Here is a 20,198-nt window from a genome sequence, read left to right as displayed (position 1 = left end):
AATCCCCTAATTTCTGTCAACTATTTTGTTTGCTCACTTCTGTACTATTACAATAGCTGCCATATCCTTATTGAACAATTTGGACCAGACCTGTATACTTATTCGGCATTTGAAGTGTGGCTGTGCCAACGATTTATAATATGACTGAATTACCTCAGTATGTCAACTCAGTATTGACCTTCCCAAACATCCTAACATCTAATTTGCAGTACCTTCTGCAACAGTGCATTGTTAAGATTCCTTCAATTTATTGTCAATTTGGATACCCAGATCACTGTCATTTTTCATGCAATGCCCAAAATGTACTTGATCTATCAGCATCTCAGTTCAGGAGATTAAATTGTTTTCATTCCACATGAATTATTATAGTGAGTCCTGCGTACTGATTAAGGATTGGCGTGTATGAATTCTTATCCTCTTCAATTATGGAGACTATCAGAGTGATGAGTTTTGGCCAGAAATCCAAATTCTTTATACTGGGTCCCTGCTCCTCAGGAGGCAGCTCTTGCTTTTTGTTCTGTGAAAAAATAAACATGTACAACATTCAAAACACGGAAAACCTGACAAAATGCATAGCTGAAACTTGTAAACTTATTAATTGCACCTTAACACTGTTTTCCATAGCTCAATACTAAGGTTGGCAGCATAAGGAAAGAAGTTTTTCTTTAAATGTTACCAATTTTTGCCCTTCTTTCCATACTTGCTGAAGTATAGCTTCTTGGCCATTCTGCATATGCAGACCTAAACTTCACTGATTCTGTTCCATTGTGGGTATGCCTATGCAAATTGTGCGGAGGGTGTGGAGAGTCTGCAGAAGGATCTAGATAGGCTGGGCGAATGGGCCAGGAAATGGCAAATGGAATTTAATGTTGGCAAGTGTGAGGTGGTCCACTTTGGTAGGAAGAATGGTAGGAAGGACTATTACTTACGTGGCGAAAAACTGCAGCAGGCGACGGTGCAGAGGGACCTCGGGGTCCTTGTGCATGAGTCGCAAAAACCCAGCTTGCAGGTGCAGCAGGTGGTCAGGAAGGCGAATGGGATGCTGGCCTTCATAGCGAGGGGGATTGAATATAAAAGTAGGGAGGTCTTGCTGCAGCTGTATAGGGCATTGGTGAGACCACAGCTGGAGTACTGTGTGCAGTTTTGGGCGCCGCACCTGCGCAAGGATATTTTGGCCCTGGAGGGAGTGCAGAGGAGGTTTACTAGGCTGATACCGGAGTTGAGGGGATTGAGCTATGAGGAGAGGCTGAATAAACTAGGCTTGTACTCGTTAGAGTTTAGAAGAATGAGGGGAGATCTCATTGAGACGTATAAGATGATGAATGGGATGGATAGGATAGAGGTGGAGAGACTCTTCCCGCTCAAAAAAGACAGTAGGACTAGGGGGCACAGCCTCAAGATAAAAGGGAGGCGGTTTAGAACGGAGTTGAGGAGGAACTTCTTCACTCAAAGGGTGGTGAATCTCTGGAATTCTCTGCCCGTTGAAGTGGTGGAGGCTGCCTCGCTAAATATTTTTAAGAAGCGGGTTGATGGGTTCTTGATAAGAGAGGGGATTAAGGGTTATGGGGAGAGGGCGGGAAAGTGGAACTGAGCCACAACAGATCAGCCATGATCTTATTGAATGGCGGGGCAGGCTCGAAGGGCTAGATGGCCTACTCCTGCTCCTATTTCTTATGTTCTTATGTTCTTATGTTCTACACCACATGGATTACAGTGGTTCACCACCACTTTAGGTAAGTAGGGATTAATGATAAATGCTGGCCTAGCCAGCGATGCTCACATGCTGTGAAAGAATGAGAGAAAACACGACAGCCAATTCTGTCATCACTTGGGCACTTCAATTGAGAATGGTTACCAGGAACATGAGCACTGGGTGATTTTCCATTCCCAAATGCTGCTGAGCCAAAGCTAATTTCACATCCCTTTCACCATTCTCATTAAGACGAGTGATTTACACAGAGCCAGTACTGGACCTAGAAACTAAGTTCAGTAACTGCGAATATTTCCTTAAAAATATGGTCAAGAGAATTAACTACCACCAAATCAAAATTACACTACATGGCTATTCTTTTTTTGGAGAGAACACTTTGGTTTGATTACAGACAATAAAAAAATTAGACATATACTATACCTAAATGTTTAAAGCAAAGTTTATATTCTGACCATTTTCTTGCTGGCCATTTTCCTCTGAAGCACCCTGGAATGTTTAACAGATTAAAAACTCTGTAATACAACCTGAAGTGATGGCTGGGATTTTATCAGCAGTGGGAGCAAATAAGGGTCCCAAGCTTGAGTGGGCAAGTGGTGGAACCTGTGGCTGATATAGCAGTGGCAGCACCCTCCTCTTCTCCACATGTACTTGATGAATGGTATGTTTTGTATAGCATAAAGAACAAAGAACAAGAGCATGCAAGAAACAGTACTTTTCACTGTATCCCAATACATAGAGACATAGAAGCTAGAAGCAGGAGTAGACCATTCGGCCCTTCAAGTCCCCTCCACCATTCATTTTGATCATGGCTGATCATCGAATTCAATATCCTGATTCCCAGTTCCCCCCATATCCCTTGATTCCTTTAGCCCCAAGAGTTATTTCTAATTTCTTCTTAAAATCAGACAATTTTTCGGCTCAACTACATTCTGTGGTAGTGAACTCCATACATTCACCGCCCTCTAGGTGAAGAAATTTCTCCTCACCTCAGGTCGAAAAGGTTTATCCCTTATCCTCAAACTATAACACTTAGTTCAGGGCTTCCCCCACCATTGGGAACATTCTTTCTGAATCTATCCTGTGTAATCCTGTAAGAATTTTGTGAGTTTTTTTGAGATCCCCTCTCACCCTTCTAAACTCCAATGGATGTAATCCTAACCAACATAGTATCTCCCCATATGACAGACCTACTATCCCAGGCTTTAGTCCAGTAAACCTTCATTGTACTCCCTCCATAGCAAGGACACCTCAGATAAGGACACAATACGCTGGGCATGGCCTCATCAATGCCCTATACAATTGTAGTAAAACATCCCTATTCAGGGCGGTATGGTGGCACAGTGGTTAGCACTGTTGCCTCACGGCTCCAGGGACTCAAGTTCAATTCCCAGCTTGGGTCACTGTGCAGAGTTTGCACATACTCCCTGTATCTGTGTGCTCCAGTTTCCTCCCATACTCAAAGATATCTGACTGAAGATAGTTGCAAGATAGATGACAAAGTGTCATCTGGACTCGAAATGTCAGCTCTTTTTTCTCCTTGCAGATGCTGCCAGATCTGCTAGATTTTCCAGTGTTTTCAGATTCCAGCATCCGTAGTAATTTGCTTTTATCAAATGCTGTGAATAATCCTGTTCCTGTAAGTGTGCATTCAATATCTATTGAACATTGATGCATGAAGGTGAGCTTTTCTTAGGAAGGAGATGGGCAGCCAGCTAGTAATCATTTTGCTTTCTGCCCTAATCCCTAAGGTGGAGAGGGAGGTAACATAGCTGACACATTTTTTATTGATTTTAGCTGGGTCACTAGTACTTTTGCCATCTGTTTTGCAAGCTGACCGGAATGACTTTACTTATTTATGCATGCTGTATACATTTAGTTTCACAATTTGCCTCTGAGGTCACAATGCCTTGGTGCAGTGAAGTGAGAATTGTAGCCTTAACACTAAATGCCTTGCACATCTTTAAACATAAAAAAAATTTTGGAACATTTTATAGGCTTGCAAAGTGATTATTAAATTTGTCACTTACGGGGTCAGTCTGATATTCTCGACTATATAGTTCATGGCAGTTATTGAAAATATATTCATATGTAGAATTGAGGCAAGCTTTCACACAGTCCTTCACCACTTGACTGGCTCGAGGTGGACTCTGCAATTCTTGCACCTAAATGAGGAAAAGATTATGAACGTTTAATTTCTTTTATTGTGTTCGAATACTGTATCCTAGAAATGAATATTTGTAACAGGTTCAAATATAATTAGAGGTAAAAAAAAGAAATAAAGACATTGATATTTAACATTTTTAATTAAATTCAGTTCAACCAAAAAGACAGTAGCAATGTTATTGTGAGATATAAATCAAATGACTGCAGGGATTACTTCATGTGGAGCAGGGCACAGTTGTAGCTGTCACATTAATGGACTATAAAATCATACTTGCCAAAATACTCATATTGTGACATTAAAAACTGGCTTGGCACACCCTACAGTGAGGACCAATAAAGACTTATTTCTCAAATCTAAGAGTCCTTAGGTGGTTTGATGTGTTGTCAACTGGAAATTAGACAGGATGCTATCATGCAGTTCTCCACAGCACACAACAAAACTGCCAAAAGGCAGATAGAAACAGTGTTAATTACATATCCAAGCCCTGAAATTGCTTTGAATATTTAGCACAATTGTGCAAAATACAGATCAGGATGAGAAACTTAAGGCAAGATCCAGGTTAGGTGAGTATTACCCTTTTTTTGTAGTCACAGTCGAGCTCTCAAGAGGAGAAGGTGCTAAAGGACAAGAGAGAGACAAAGATGTAATTTGCTGACAAGAGCCACACCACCACAATTGTGGCTTGGATGGGATAGATGACAGAAACTGCAGTCAGGCCAAGACTTAGTGAAGGGCAAGGTTTTGCCACTTGAGAGTCAAGATTCAATGAAAGCCGTAATGCCAATGCAATTGTCCACAATAAGCAGACAGGTAATAAGGACTTGTTTTGTGAATAAATGGAATTCAGGAGAACAACGTGGTCAGGGCAGTTTTACTGAGCCAAAAGCAGAGTCTAAAATGGCACAGGGTGGGTGAGTGGAATAGGAAGGTAAGTGAGCTCAGTACCCAGTGGGTGCGCTGGGTTGTAGCAGAGAGGTAAAGGACAGTTAGGATTGTTGTGCACAATATATCAGCCAAAACAGCTTTGGAGTACTCTTTGAATAATACCAATAGGTGTACTGGCCATGCTAAATTTTCCCTCAGTGTACCCGAACAGGCACTGGAGTGTGGTGACTAGGGGATTTTCATAGTAATCTCATTGCAGTTTTAATGTAAGCCTACCTGTGACTAATAAATAAACTTTAACTTTAACCAAGGGCACAGAGGACATCTATGAGTTTACCCCGGGGGAATTGAAGCCTGAGGAAACAGCAGGTGAGTAGTGATGAGTAAAATTGGGGATTGGAAGGAAGGTAATGTATCTTACATGAGAGAAATAGAAATTAACTTGCCAAGTGACAGGAAAGAAAAGCCTCAGTCAAGTCAAGAGGAAAAAAGGGAGGAAGAAATAATGGGCTTGGAACCAGAGCACAGAACACAACACGTACACAAATTAATTTGGAGGAAATTCAAGTAGCAGAGGGTAGCACAGATAAGGACAGATTTTTCTTCGTCAGCAATGGTGGAGAGGGAAAAATGGTATGAAGAAATACGAAGTTAAAGTCTGAGGTCCAGTGGTGGAATGAAATTTGACTTGCAGGCAAGAATCAGCTGGGAGTATTTCTCCAAGGTTTGAAGCCAAATGCCAAAGTGAATTTGGGAACTCTTCAAAGTGTAGAGTACACTGAGTGGAGGATGCATGCTGCTGGACATTGTTTAGGGAAATCATAGGGCCAAGGAGTAGTGGAGAGTTAACATTGAATGAGAAGAGTTTGAACTATAGGTATGTCAGGAATAAATCTATAGGTATGTCAGGAATAAAAGATTGATTAGGGCAAGATTTGGGACAGCAGTGGGAAGTTGTGCACGGAGCCTGAAGAGATAGGAGAGGCACTAAATGAATATTTTTCGTCAGTATTCACGCAGGAAAAAGTCATTGTAGTCGAGGAGAATACTGAGAGACAGGCTTTTAGACTAGACGAGATTGAGGTACATAAGGAGGAGGTGTTGGCAATTCTTGAAAGTACGAAAATAGATAAGTCCCTGGGCCAGATGGGATTTATCCTAGGATTCTCTGGGAGGCTAGGGAGAAGATTGCAGAGCCTTTGGCTTCGATCTTTATGTCATCATTGGCTACAGGTATAGTGCCAGGAGACGGGAGGAGAGCAAATGTTGTCCTCTTATTCAAGAAGGGGAGTAGAGACAATCCTGGGAATTATAGACTGGTGAGCCTTACTTATGCTGTGGGCAAAGTCTTGGAAAGGATTATAAGTGATAGGATTTGTAATCATCTAGAGAGAAATAATTTGATTAGGGATAGTCAACATGGTTTTTGTGAAGGGTAGGTCGTGCCTCACAAACCTTATCGAGTTCTTTGAGAAGGTGACCACAGAGGTGGATAAGGGTAAAGCAGTTAATGTGGTGTATATGGATTTTAGCGAAGCTTTTGATAAGGTTCCCCATGGTAAGCTACTGCAGAAAATATGGATGCATGGGATTGAGGGTGATTTAGCAGTTCGGATCAGGAATTGGCTAGCTGATAAAAGACAGAGGGTGGTGGTTGATGGGAAATATTCAACCTGGAGTTCAGTTTCCAGTGGTGTACCGCAGGGATCTGTTCTGGGGCCACTGCTGTTTGTCATTTTTATAAATGACCTAGATGAGGGTATAGAAGGATGGATTAGTAAATTTGCTGATGACACCAAAGTTGGAGGAGTTGTAGACAGTGAGGATGGATGTTACAGTTTGCAGAGGGACATAGATAAACTGCAGAGCTGGGCTGAGAGGTGGCAAATGGAGTTTAATGTGGATAAGTGTGAGGTGATTCACTTTGGAAAGAGTAACAGTATTACAGAATATTGGGCTAATGGAAGGACTCTTGGTAGTGTCGATGAACAGAGAGATCTCGGTGTACATGTGCATAGATCCCTGAAAGTTGGCACCCGGGTTGATCAGGTTGTTAAGAAGGCGTATGGTGTGTGAGCTTTTATTGGTAGAGGGATTGAATTTCAGAGCCATGAGATCATGTTGCAACTGTACAAAACTCTGGTGCGGCCACACTTGGAGTATTGCGTATAGTTCTGGTCGCCGCATTATTATAAGAAAGATGTGGAAGCATTGGAAAGGTGCACAGGAGGTTTACCAGGATGTTGCCTGGTATGGTGGGAAGGTCTTATGAGGAAAGGCTGAGGGACTTGAGGTTGTTTTCAATAGAGAGAAGGTTAAGAGGTGACCTAATTGAGGCATACAAGATGATCAGAGGATTAGAAAGGGTGGACAGTGAGAGCCTTTTTCCTCGGATGGTGATGGCTAACACAAGGGGGCATAGCTTTAAATTGAGGGGTTATAATTATAGGATGGATGTCAGAAGTAGGTTCTTTACTCAGAGGGTAGTAAGGGCGTGGAATGCCCTGCCTGCAGCAGTTGTGGACTCGACAACTTTAAGGGCATTCAAATGGTCATTGGATAGGCGTATGGATAATATTGGAACAGTTTAGGTCAGAGGGTGATTGGATTGGTTCCACTGGTCGGCACAACATTGAGGGCCGAAGGGCCTGTACTGCGCTGTAATGTTCTATGTTCTGTGAACGAGGGATTCAGCAGAGAAACATAGTGGTCTCAGATTTTAGCAATGCACACTAGCAGATCAGGATTAACAGCAAAAGAGTGAGGTGCAGGGGAAGTGAAACACAAGAACAGTGAACTTGAGGGAGTTGTAGAGGGCAAAAAAGAGAGCGGGTGCAAGGAACATATACAGGCAAGAGCTTGCAATATTGGGAGCAGCAGCAGAAGCTAGAACAGTTGATTCAACTCGATCCAGGAAAGAGAATTTTTAATGATAAGCAGAACCAGCAGCCACAGAAACAAATAATGAATCCTTAGTAAGAACACTTCGCAATTTCTAATCAGCAAAAATACATCTCATTGAACAGGAACATAATTTTTTTAATTTAATTATACGTTATTTGAATACCTAAATATTAGCTGTGAAGCATGTGAGAGATTCAAAACAGTTTATGAAGTGTGACACTTCATATTTGTGGAAGGGACACTGAAAAGAGAAGGAATTGGGAGGAGGAGTATAACTCATTGGGGTTGTGGAAGGAAGGTGGAGAAAACAGGAAGCGGATAAAAGAGCAGGGAAGATAGAAGAGATACAGAAAGAGGGTAGAAAGAGAAGGGAGGGAGAGTGTGGAATGGAAAAGGTGGGGAGGGAAGAGGAAAGAGAAAAGGAAGGAGAAAGAGAAGGAATGTAGAGAGAGAGAATTGAAAGAGGGGAAAGAGGAGGATGCTAGAGAATTGAAGTGGAGACAGAGAGAGGAAAGAGGAGACAGAAGGAAGAGAAAGGAAATTTTCCAAGAAATTCACCATAAACAAGAAATAAAATTACAAAACCACAGCAGAATGAAGTCCAAAAAGGAGAGAAAATATAAAAAATCGAAGTTATTAAAGAAAAGCACAGAACCATCAAGCAGACTTATCTTCTTCCCTTAAGAATTTGAAACTATTATTCATTGTTTAAATATTATAACATGTGCACAATAAAATGACAGTAAAAAGAGAATACCTTCATCCTGAAGAAGGTTATACTGGTCAGGAGATCAACTGTGGATTTTAGATCTTGCAATCGCTCAGGGCTACTTGCTGGGAAATTGTTCTGTTAAAATAAAATAGGCATTCAAATTCTCCGAGTATTTTTTGATATTTCAAATTGAGACGAATAAAACATGAACTTGAAATTACACTTTTTAAAATGCATGTTAAATCTTTAGGTCATTTTTCACATTCTATTCAATTTTCAATACATAAACCATGACTCATTCTGGATTCCTTAACCCTTGAGGAAGATTTCATTTTTGCTGAATAACTTACCTTATATCTTGAGACAGAACAAAATACCCCAATTTATTTCAGTAGCAATGAGTGCACATTGACTGAGGTGGAATATGGGGGAGGCAGTGGCGTAATGGTATTGTCGCTGGATTAGTAACCCAGAAACCCGGGGTAATGCTCTGGGGACCTGCAAAAGGGAAATCTGCTGTCTTCACTAGTCTGACCTACATGTAACTCCAAATCCTAACCAATTTGGTTTATTCTTAAATGCCCTGAGAGTTGGGGATTAAACACTGGCCCAGCCAGTAATGCCTGCTTCCCATGAATGTATAAAAGGAAATGATAATAAATCACTTTCTTATTGAAAAGAATTGCTCATTATGACGTGCAATAGAGCTCTTGTTTAATTGACATACAATTAGAGCTCCAATCCAAAACAATCCAAAGGAAATAAATCACATCATTCTGCATGATATTTCATTTTCTTATACATTCTAGAACATAGAACATAGAACATTACAGCGCAGAACAGGCCCTTCGGCCCACGATGTTGCGCCGACCAATTAAAAAAGCAATGACCCTCTAACCTAAACCAATCCCTTTCCATCCATAAACCTATCCATGGATCTCTTAAACGCCCCCAAACTAGGCGCATCTACAACTGCAGCAGGCAGGGCATTCCATTCCCCCACCACCCTCTGGGTAAAGAACCTACCTCTGACATCTGTCCTATAACTACCACCCCTTAATTTAAAGCTATGCCCCCTCATGCTAGCTTTCTCCATCCGAGGAAAAAGGCTATCACTGTCCACCCTATCTAAACCTCTAATCATCTTGTATGTTTCAATAAGGTCCCCTCTTAGCCGCCTTCTTTCTAACGAAAACAACCTCAAATCCCTCAGTCTCTCCTCATAGGTCCTCCCCTCCATACCAGGCAACATCCTGGTAAACCTCCTCTGCACCCTCTCCAATGCCTCCACATTCTTCCTATAATGTGGGGACCAGAACTGCACACAATACTCCAAGTGCGGACGCACCAGAGTTTTGTACAGTTGCAACATGACGTTGCGGCTCCTAAATTCAATCCCCCTACCAATAAACGCCAAGACACCGTATGCCTTCCTAACAACCTTATCTACTTGATTCCCAACTTTCAGGGATCAATGTACACATACACCTAGATCCCTCTGTTCATCAACACTATTCAGAGTCCTACCGTTAGCCCTATACTCTACACATCTGTTATTCCTACCAAAGTGAATTACCTCACACTTTTCCGCATTAAACTCCATCTGCCACCTCTCAGCTCAGCTCTGCAACTTGTCCAAGTCTCTCTGTAAACTATGACACCCCTCTTCACTATCTACCACTCCTCCGACTTTGGTGTCATCAGCAAATTTACTGATCCACCCAACTATACCCTCATCCAGATCATTTATAAAAATTACAAACAGCAGTGGCCCTAAAACAGATCCCTGAGGCACACCACTTGTAACCGAACTCCATGACGAATACTTACCATCAACCACCACCCTCTGTCTCCTATCTGCTAGCCAATTCCTGATCCAATTAACTAAATCACCCTCAATCCCATACATCTGCATTTTCTGCAGAAGCCTTCCATGGTGAACTTTATCAAATGCCTTACTAAAGTCCATATATACCACGTCAACTGCCTTACCCCCATCCACCTCTTTGGTCACTTTCTCAAAAAACTCAATAAGGTTAGTAAGGCACGACCTACCCTTCACAAAACCATGCTGACTATCTCCAATCAATTCATTACTCTCTAAATAACTATAAATCCTATCCCTAATAATTTTTTCTAAAACTTTGCCCACAACAGAAGTAAGACTCACCGGTCTATAATTCCCGGGAAAGTCTCTGTTCCCCTTCTTAAACAATGGGACAACATTCGCTATCCTCCAATCTCCTGGCACTATACCTGTGACCAACGACGACCTGAAGATCAGAGCCAGAGGCTCTGCAATCGCCTCTCTTGCCTCTCAGAGAATCCTAGGGTAAATCCCGTCCGGCCCAGGGGACTTATCTATTTTCAAACCCTCAAGAATATCTAGCATATCCTCCTTATCAACTGCAATACTATCCAGTTTACAACCCTGTAACCCAGTGTTCTCCACAGCTACATTTATGTCTACCTGCATGAATACCGAAGAGAAATATTGGTTCAATGCCTCTCCAATCTCTTCCGGTTCCACACATAACTTCCCACTGCTGTCTCTAACTGGCCCTAATCTTGCCCTAACCAATCTTCTGTTCTTAACATATCTATAGAACGCCTTAGGATTCTCCTTAATCCTATCAGCCAAAGTCTTCTCGTGTCCTCTTTTAGCTCTTCTTAACTCACTCTTTAACTCCCTCCTAGCCAAGCTAAAGCTTTCCAGTGCACTACCTGAGCCCTCAAGTCTCATCCTGACATAAGCCTCCTTTTTCCTTTTAACCAGCGAATCAACTTGTTTAGTGCACCACGGTTCCCTTGCTCGACCGTTTCCTCCTTGCCTGACAGGGACATACATATCAAAGACTCACAGAAGCTGCTCCTTGAAAAAACACCACATTTCGGATGTTCCCAGCCCCTGTAGTCTCCTAGTCCAACCTATGCTTCCTAATTCTCTCCTAATAGCCTCATAATTACCCTTCCCCCAGCTAAAACTACTGTCCCGAGGTTCATGCCTATCCCTTTCCATCACTAAGGTGAACGTAACCGAATTGTGGTCACTATCACCAAAATGCACACCAACTTCCAAGTCTAACACCTGGTCTGGCTCACTTCCCAGCACCAAATCCAAAATAGCCTCACCAATAGTTGGTCTATCTACATACTGAGTCAAAAAACCATCCTGCATGCTTTGTGCAAAAACTGACCCCTCTAATGAGCTAGAGCTATAGCTATTCCAATCAATATTAGTAAAGTTAAAGCCCCCATAACAATTACCCTATTACTTTCACTCCTATCCAGGATCGTCTCCGCAATCCTTTCCTCAACCTCTCTAGAACTTTTAGGTCTATAAAAGACTCCCAACAGGGTGGCCTCTCCTCTCCTATTTCTAATCTCAGCCCATACTACCTCAACAGACAAGTCCTCATCAAACTTCTTCTCTGACACTGTGATACAATCCTTGACTAATAATGCTACCCCTCCCCCCCTTCTACCTCCTTCTCTACTCCGACTGAAGCATTTGAACCCTGGAACCTGCAACAACCATTCCTGACCCTGCTCTATCCATGTCTCTGAAATGGCCACAACATCAAAGTTCCAGGTACTGATCCACGCTGCAAGTTCATCCACCTTATTGCGAATACTCCTCGCATTAAAGTATACGCATTTCAAACCATGCTCTGCTCCACCCCCACGATGCCGTGCATTGCAGTCCCCATCTACGCCCCCCTCACTTTCATCCCTGCTACTCAGGATCCCACCTCCCCTCTGAATCAGTTTAAACCCCCCTGCATAGCCTTTGCAAATTTTCCCTCCAAGATATTGGTTCCCCATTGGTTCTCTCCATTAACCAAAGAGTTAGGAACTACCATATGGTTTTGTGAAAGGGAAGTCATGTCTCACGAATTTGATTGAGTTTTTGGAGGAAGTGACGAAGATGATTGATGAGGATAGGATAATGGATGTTGTCTTCTTGGACTTCAGTAAAGTCTTTGACAAGGTCCCTCATGACAGACTGGTGTATAAGGTGAAGTCGCATGGGATCAGAGGTGAGCTGGCAATGTGGATACAAAACTGGCTCGATCAAAGAATACAGAGGGTCGCAGTAGGAGGGTGTGTTTCTGAATGGAGGACTGTGACAAGTGGCGTTCCTCAGGGATCAGTCCTGGGGCTTTTGCTATTTGTAATATATATAAATGATTTGGAGGAAAATGTAACTGGTTTGATTAGTAAGTTTGCGGACAACACAAAGGTTGGTGGACTTGCGGATAGCAATGAGGACCATCAGAAGATGCAGCAGGATATAGATCGGTTGGAGAGTTGGGTAGATGGCGTTTAATCCGGACAAATGTGAAGTAATTCATTTTGGAAGGTCTAATACAGAAATGAAATATACAGTAAATGGCAGAACCCTTAAGAGTATTGATAGGCAAATGGATCTGGATGTACGTGTACACAGGTCATTGAAAGTAGCAATGCAGATGGAGAAGGTAGTCAAGAAGGCATACGACATGCTTGCCTTCATCTGCCAGGGCATTGAGTTTAAAAATTGGCAAGTCACGTTGCAGCTTTATAGAACCTTAGTTAGGCCGCACTTGGAATATAGTGTTCAATTCTGGTCGCTGCACTACCAGAAGGATGTGGAGGCTTTGGACAGGGTACAGAAAAGATTTACCAGGATGTTGCCTGATATGGAGGGCATTAGCTATGAGGAGAGATTGGAGAAACTTGATTTGTTCTCACTGGAACGATGGAGGTTGAGGGGCGACCTGACAGAAGTCTACAAGATTATGAGAGGCATGGACAGAGTGGATAGTCAGAAGCTTTTTCCCAGGGTGGAAGAATCAATTACTAGGGGGCACAGGTTTAAGGTGTAAGGGGCAAGGTTTAAAGGAGATGTACGAGGCAGATTTTTTACACAGAGATTAGTGGGTGCCTGGAACACATTGCCAGAGGAGGTAGTGGAAGTGGATACGGTAGTGACTTTTAAGGGCATATTGACAAATACATGAATAGGATGGGAATCGAGGGATATGGTCCCCGGAAGGGTAGGGAATTTTAGTTAAGTTGGGCAGCATGGTCCGTGCAGGCTTGGGGGGGCCGAAGGGCCTGTTCCTTTGTTGTAATTGTCTTTGTTCCCTTTGCTCTTTGTATATGAAAATTATTTTTGTCTCAATACTACCTCACTGAAAATAAGTCACCCATATTCATATATTTTCACCATGATGATCCAAGTCTCCCAGTCTTCAGATAGTCGTACCCTGGGAAGTCCCAATGCAAGGGCTCCGTAGGAATTGACCAGGAAATTTCAACTTTTGTTGGGCTACCCTCTGTGATTGCCAATCCTTGCATGATTTGACAGAATATTATATGACAAAAAGTTAAGCTAATTCTAAGAAAGAGAGCTGGATTTTTTTTCCCCTGTCCCACCCCGAATTGGCTGGGGTAGCAATGGAACAGCAGGATGAGACCTGTTCCTGCTTCACTGGATGTTCTTCTCCCAGTGCTGGGACTACTACTGGCCACCTCGTCTCCAATCACAAGGTGCAAATTTCCCTGAGAAGGTGCATCCAAATAACTTGGCCCATTTTCCTCTTGCTTATTCTTTTTTTTAAATGGGCATTTCCCATATGGCTAGATTGAAGAAACGGGAGGTCCAGTTCTGGCCCAAAGACTCCTGATGGACACCTCTGGCTCAGAGAAAGTTTCTTCTCCCTTTATTTCAGTCACAAAGACCAGTGTTCTTAGGCCTTTTCCACCCCTGGAAGTCTCTTCTGTCCCTTTAAATAACTGACTGGTTCTTCAGATGCTGCAGTGATACAACAATACGCTTCTTCTTAGTGACTGGGATCCTGTCCTACATGACAAATAATACCTGACCTAAGGAAATCGATCAGAGCTGTGACAAGGGCAAAACATAAGGCAGTAAGCAATCAGAAACATCTTTCTAAACTCTCTGATGGAAGAACCACAGCAAACAGAACTGGCAAAACCACAGTCAAGCCTAAGTGCCCTGAATAACATTAGAAAATACATGGTTGTATCCTGGAATGGTATGAACTTCAATATGTATAACTGCAATCTTCAATAGTGTAAATTCATGAACAACTTTCAAATAAATTTTTGCCCAGTATTAAATTTTCTACCTGTGCATTCAATAATATCCACACAGACTATGGAGAGAACATGCAAACTCCAGACAGTCACCCAAGGCTGGAATCAAACCCAGGTTCCTGGTGCTGTGAAGCAGCTGTGCGAACCACTATGTCATCGTATCATCCATTATCAGCTCAACTGAAATGTTCTGATTTATAATGCCATAGGTAATGATGGCACATAGTTTCAAGCTGTGTCTCATATTTTCTGTTCTTCTGTCACAGTGGATTACCAAGAAAAGATGCAGGATTTACTGAGGAAATCACTATGCAGTATTTTACAATTTTATATTCATGAGGTAGGTAACACCATTTGCACTCACCCTATACATGGAGAGGTCAATGCGAAGAGAATTGTGCAGTTGGTCAAGCAGTTTCACAAACCTTTCTTTCTGATTTGTCAAAACAGAAGGAAATTATTAGAATCATTATTGTACAAACATGAAAAATTCTCGCTATTGAAAACCATTATCTACAATAGACAGAAGATGTTGGAAGTGTTCTCAAGTTATTGCTTGGCAACATATTTGGAAACTCAATTACTTTTTAACTATTTTACTCATCCTGTTTCTGTTTTTTTGAAAATACTTTTTACTATTTTCCTTTTCATTTGCAAAATTAGTATGTAAACATTTTCCATTTTGCGTTGTTTTTCATCATTTTTGAACAAAAATATAAATATGGCTTATGTTCTCATCCTTTCCAGCACCTAGTTATTGTTAGGGATTTTAATAATACAAATTAGTGCACCTAACAGTTGCTAAAAAGCAGTTAATGAATCAGTAGCCTAATGTAAGATACACTTTTATGCAATATTGCAACATAAGCAGTCTACAGAAGAAAAAACAAATAATTTTCTAAATATAATCTTGATATCAAGTTACATAACATTCACAAGCTGCTGACTTATTCTTAAGGCTACAGTAACAAAACCATACAAACCATATATGTTATTTAGAACACAGATAGCAAAGCGAAGCACAAGTGACATATAATGTGACATCCCACACAGTGGCCGCAATTTAGCAGCAGTGCTGTCCACAGGCACAAATCCATCAAAGGTCGCTAAATTAAATAAGATACCAAAAACACGATTTGTGCTGGCAAGAATCCTGGGCATGATTTTTCTCGCCCTGCTGAATTCGCAATCATGTTCTACCTGATTAGCATACTTTATGATAGATTTAAATATGATTAACAAGTTTAACACTGCTGCTTCCATCCTCATCGTATGTTCCCACCTGATGTGACGTCACACAGGCATGAATCACTTCTGGTTTTCAGGAACAAAAACAAGTCGTGATGACCGCGCAGAGAGGTGTAGTGATGCAGGACATAGTCAGGCAGGGCCAGAGTTCAAGTGCCACAGTGGTGCCAAGAGCAGACTCTTGGGGAAGCCCTATAGAATCATAGAATCATACAATGCAGAAGGAGGCCATTTGGCCCGTCAAGTCTGCACCGACCACAATCCCACCCAGGCCCAATCCCGATGGTCCCATGCATTTATCCTAGCTAGTCCCCCCCGACACTAAGGGGTAATTTAGGATGGCTAACCAACCTAACTCACACATCTTTAGACTGTGGGAGGAAACAGGAGCGCCCGAAGGAGACCCATGCAGACATGGAGAGAATGTGCAAACTCCACACTGACAGTCACCCGTCGGGCATTGAACCCGAGTCCCTGGTGCTGTGAGGCAGCAATGTTAAACACTGTGCTGCCCATAGTTGAGGTGGGGCTGTTGGGGGGGGGGGGGGGGGGTATTGGGACTGGAGCCTGTGAAGGGGGGTGGCGGCAATGCCTGCGATGAGGAGGGTTGCAGTACCAATGATGAGGAAGGAGGCTGGAGCCCGTGATGACAGCGAAACTGGTACAAGGAATAAAGGGGTCAGAGCCTATGATGAGGAGGGAGACTGGATCCTCTGATGAAAGAGAGGTTGCACTGCCAGTGATGAGAAAAGGGGGCCACTCTGATGCCTGTCAGGGGGGAAGAAAGTGATCAGGTCACCCCAATGTTTGTATGATGGGGGGGATGCCCTGATCTTCATGTTGTGGAATAAATGTCCCAAGGCTTGGGTGGCAGGGTGGTCAATTTCCTGGCCTTGCCGGCTTCTTCACTCAAAGGGTGGTGAATCTCTGGAATTCTCTGCCCGTTGAAGTGGTGGAGGCTGCCTCGCTAAATATTTTTAAGACGCGGGTTGATGGGTTTTTGATAAGAGAGGGGATTAAGGGTTATGGGGAGAGGGCGGGAAAGTGGAACTGAGCCACGACAGATCAGCCATGATCTTATTGAATGGCGGGGCAGGCTCGAAGGGCTAGTTGGCCTACTCCTGCTCCTATTTCTTATGTTCTTATGTTCTTTAGGTTCTGCCCTCCAGCTGACTGACCGATTCTCATTTTAAAATGCGTTGTGTCATAGTCTTGTTCAGTATGGTGAGAAAAGCCTGCAAGCTTCAGGAGACTTTTCATGCCTGAGTCAACACTGCATTTTTGGGATGATCCTGCCCAATAACTTCTCCATCTCAACCAGACTGTTTCAGAGGAACTGTATATGGAAATCAAGAGAGGCACAAATAGCAAAGGCAAGTTATCTTGTTCTGTTCTAGCAGGCCTGTAACTGGCCAGCTCTAGGAGCGCCCTTGAGCACGATACCTGTTTGATCACCCCTGATTCTAAACGATGTATACTATGGAATAGGAACACTGGGAGGAAAACAGCTGATGAAAATGTAAATAAAAGTAATGACATAAACATCTGAGCAACTGTGTGCAAAAACATACCCCAAAGTTTGAAGCAGCGAAGCGATCAGAGGCAGATACATTGGTAGAGGCAGTGGTGTGTGCATAGTATGCATTGATATTAGCTAACAATGTACTCATTACTGCTGGCACTCCAGGGCACATGTATTTAGAAGACAAACAAGCAAAATGCCTGCAATGGCAGAAGCATACAGTTAGTACTCACTTACAGTCGAAACAGATAAGATTTTGAGTTTACTGTGAAATTTTTCAAATATCTCCAGCAAAGTTTGTATTTGTAACCCATGATGATAAAAAAAACTAATCTTTAGTTTTAAGATAAAAACAAAATTATCATAAATAACAATGTCAGTTGATATCTAAAAATAGGTTAACATTTCAGGTAAAGACTATCAGCATGTAGGTTCTGATGGAGGAGGTCCATGTAACACATTAATGTTTCTTATCTCAGAAAATGTTTTTAATTTAAATTGCCAATGTTTGTACTTGTGCTGGTTAGATAGGCGCAATGGCCATGCTCTGAATCTCCCTCAGTGTATGCAAACAGGTGCCAGAGCATGGCAACTAAGGGATTTTCACAGTAACTTCATTGCAGTATTATTGTTAGCCTACTTGTGACAGTGATAAATAAACTTTAAAGCATCTCATACTTCACTCTGAAGTTCATAGCCTTCTTTTGGCTATTTCAATTTGAAGTGTCTGCTCTGTAAATCCTTTGTGTTGTTTTAGTCGATATACTAATGTTGGATGTTAACTCCACTCACAAATAAACTTAAAAATTGCAGAAAGAAAAATCATACAGTAACATTCAAGTAATTGTATTATTCATATCTGTTAGGTCAAAAGCTGAAAGTAATTCTAATCTGACTTGGCAAAAACCAGGTGGATAAAATAGTCTAGAAGACTGACCAGTCAAAATCTCATTTTAACTGCTGTTTTGAGAAGACAGAAAGGACACCCACTGGAAAACGGTGGAGTCCTTCTTTAAATATACAGACTGTCATGAGGTTTCATAAGAACATAAGAAATAGGAGCAGGAGTAGGCCATCTAGCCCTTTGAGCCTGCCCCGCCATTCAATAAGATCGTGGCTGATCTGAAGTGGATCAGTTCCACTTACCCGCCTGCTCCCCATAACCCTTAATTCCCTTATCGATCAGAAATCTATCTTCCCGTGACTTAAACATATTCAACGAGGTAGCCTCCACCACTTCAATGGGCAGAGAATTCCAGAGATTCACTACCCTCAGAGAGAAGAAGTTCCTCCTCAACTCTGTTGTAAACTGCCCCCCCTTATTTTGAGGCTGTGCCCTCTAGTTCTGGTTTCCTTTCTAAGTGGAAAGAATCTCTCTACCTCTATCTTATCTAGCCCCTTCATTATCTTATATGTCTCTATAAGATTACCCCTCAGCCTTCTAAACTCCAACGAGTACAGGCCCAATCTATTCAATCTCTCTTCATTAGCTAACCCCCTCATCTCCGGTATCAACTGGTGAACCTTCTCCGTACTCCCTCCAAGGCAAATATGTCCTTTCTATCCTTTCATCTGCTACCTAGTGAAGCCACTGTGATCTGCCACTGGAGAGATTTGGAGATGCCGGTGTTGGACTGGGGTAAACACAGTAAGAAGTCTCACAATACCAGGTTAAAGTCCAACAGGTTTATTTGGTAGTAAACACCACCAGCTTTCGGAACGCTGCTCCTTCGTTAATTCCGCACACAAAGACCAAATATATACCACCAAATAAACCTGTTGGACTTTAACCTGGTGTTGTGAGACTTCTTACTGGAGAGGAGAGATAGGGCCACAAGAGCACCATGCAGATAAGGCTTTCCAATCTACTTTCCTTCTGGGACAAGAAAGGCTTCACACAAGGAAAGTTTAGGCCTCCTGGTTTCAGGGTCTCCATCATCCAATACCAGGGTCCTTCCAAATACCCCTCCCTGTGACTTTGGTCCCTGATGCCAACCTCTTGCCACATGGCATTCTACTTGCTGGCTATTTCCTCCTGATTTGTGGTGGGCATCTGACTAGGTGCTGTATGTAAGGCTTTGGATTTCAGATTGCCTGGGCCATTCTGCCAAGGCCAAGAGTGTTTGCCACCTGTGTGCATTGATATTAGTCCTGAGTAAAGGTCAGGGCTAAACTCTGTTCTCAGGCTATCATTGAGATGCATGCAATAAGATAACTGTTGAAATATTCAATCTCATTTAAGTCGCATTCCATTGTAATCTTATTCTATTTATCGCGCTGTTTGGTCATAAACAGAAATACCCGGGTTTTCTTTCTTTCTTCTGTAAGTTATCACTCGTCTTCCTAAAAATTGTGTTTTAAAACTTACGTCATTGCCTGGTAAATGGATTCTATTCCATAACGCATTGCAAACTCATCTACTATTTCTTGCGCAGTTTCATCGAAATAAACCTTCCATGCATCGTCACCTTTTGCATCTGGTATCTTTACAACCCCACTACTCTGAAGGTCTGTGAGAGAGTGGAAGAGGTTCTGCAAAAGAGGAATGATGAGAAGCAGCATTCGAAAGCACAGCAAGTAATCCAGACCATTGATCATTTTCCACTCAAACGCTATTGTTGACTGTAAGAAGTGTTTAAAAAAAACAGTTGCAGCATCCATGACATTTAGTGAAATTCCATGATGCCATTCCCAAGCTGTTACAATTGCAAAGTTTTGCCATAAATAATTGAAGTGGATCACCGTAATATTTCCTTCCATGAGAGGAGGATAAAAAGGAAATGGTTCAGAGGTAGGTAAAATATTTGTCTCAATCTTAGCAATTATTCCCTTGCACATGCTAAATCTCGTCACTACCAGTCAGCTGCATGAGATAAAATTAGAATAAATATTTTCCTGGTAGCTTACTGATTTGAAGCATTGCCTGCCTCCAAAGCCATTGCTGCCC

The 20,198-nt window shown here is 42.2% G+C and overlaps 1 protein-coding gene across 9 annotated transcripts in view; it reads right to left on the bottom strand.

Moving 5' to 3' along the window:
- The window catches only part of LOC145340852 (protein unc-13 homolog B-like), a 580,250-nt gene that overhangs the window by 91,665 nt on the left and 468,387 nt on the right, over positions 1–20,198 (bottom strand). For all 9 annotated transcript variants that reach the window (XM_080185311.1, XM_080185327.1, XM_080185336.1 and 6 more), the window contains 6 exons: positions 19,620–19,783; positions 17,301–17,451; positions 14,846–14,914; positions 8,422–8,511; positions 3,739–3,873; positions 384–517 (listed from right to left, as the gene is read on the bottom strand). In XM_080185311.1, the coding sequence (XP_080041437.1) occupies positions 384–517; positions 3,739–3,873; positions 8,422–8,511; positions 14,846–14,914; positions 17,301–17,451; positions 19,620–19,783 (743 nt within the window). The remainder of the gene's footprint in view (positions 1–383; positions 518–3,738; positions 3,874–8,421; positions 8,512–14,845; positions 14,915–17,300; positions 17,452–19,619; positions 19,784–20,198) is intronic.

This window comes from Carcharhinus amblyrhynchos, chromosome 1 (genome assembly GCF_965287045.1).
Source record: "Carcharhinus amblyrhynchos chromosome 1, sCarAmb.v2.hapA, whole genome shotgun sequence".
NCBI classification, from domain to species: domain Eukaryota; kingdom Metazoa; phylum Chordata; class Chondrichthyes; order Carcharhiniformes; family Carcharhinidae; genus Carcharhinus; species Carcharhinus amblyrhynchos.
This window is presented reverse-complemented; position numbering and strand designations above follow the sequence as displayed.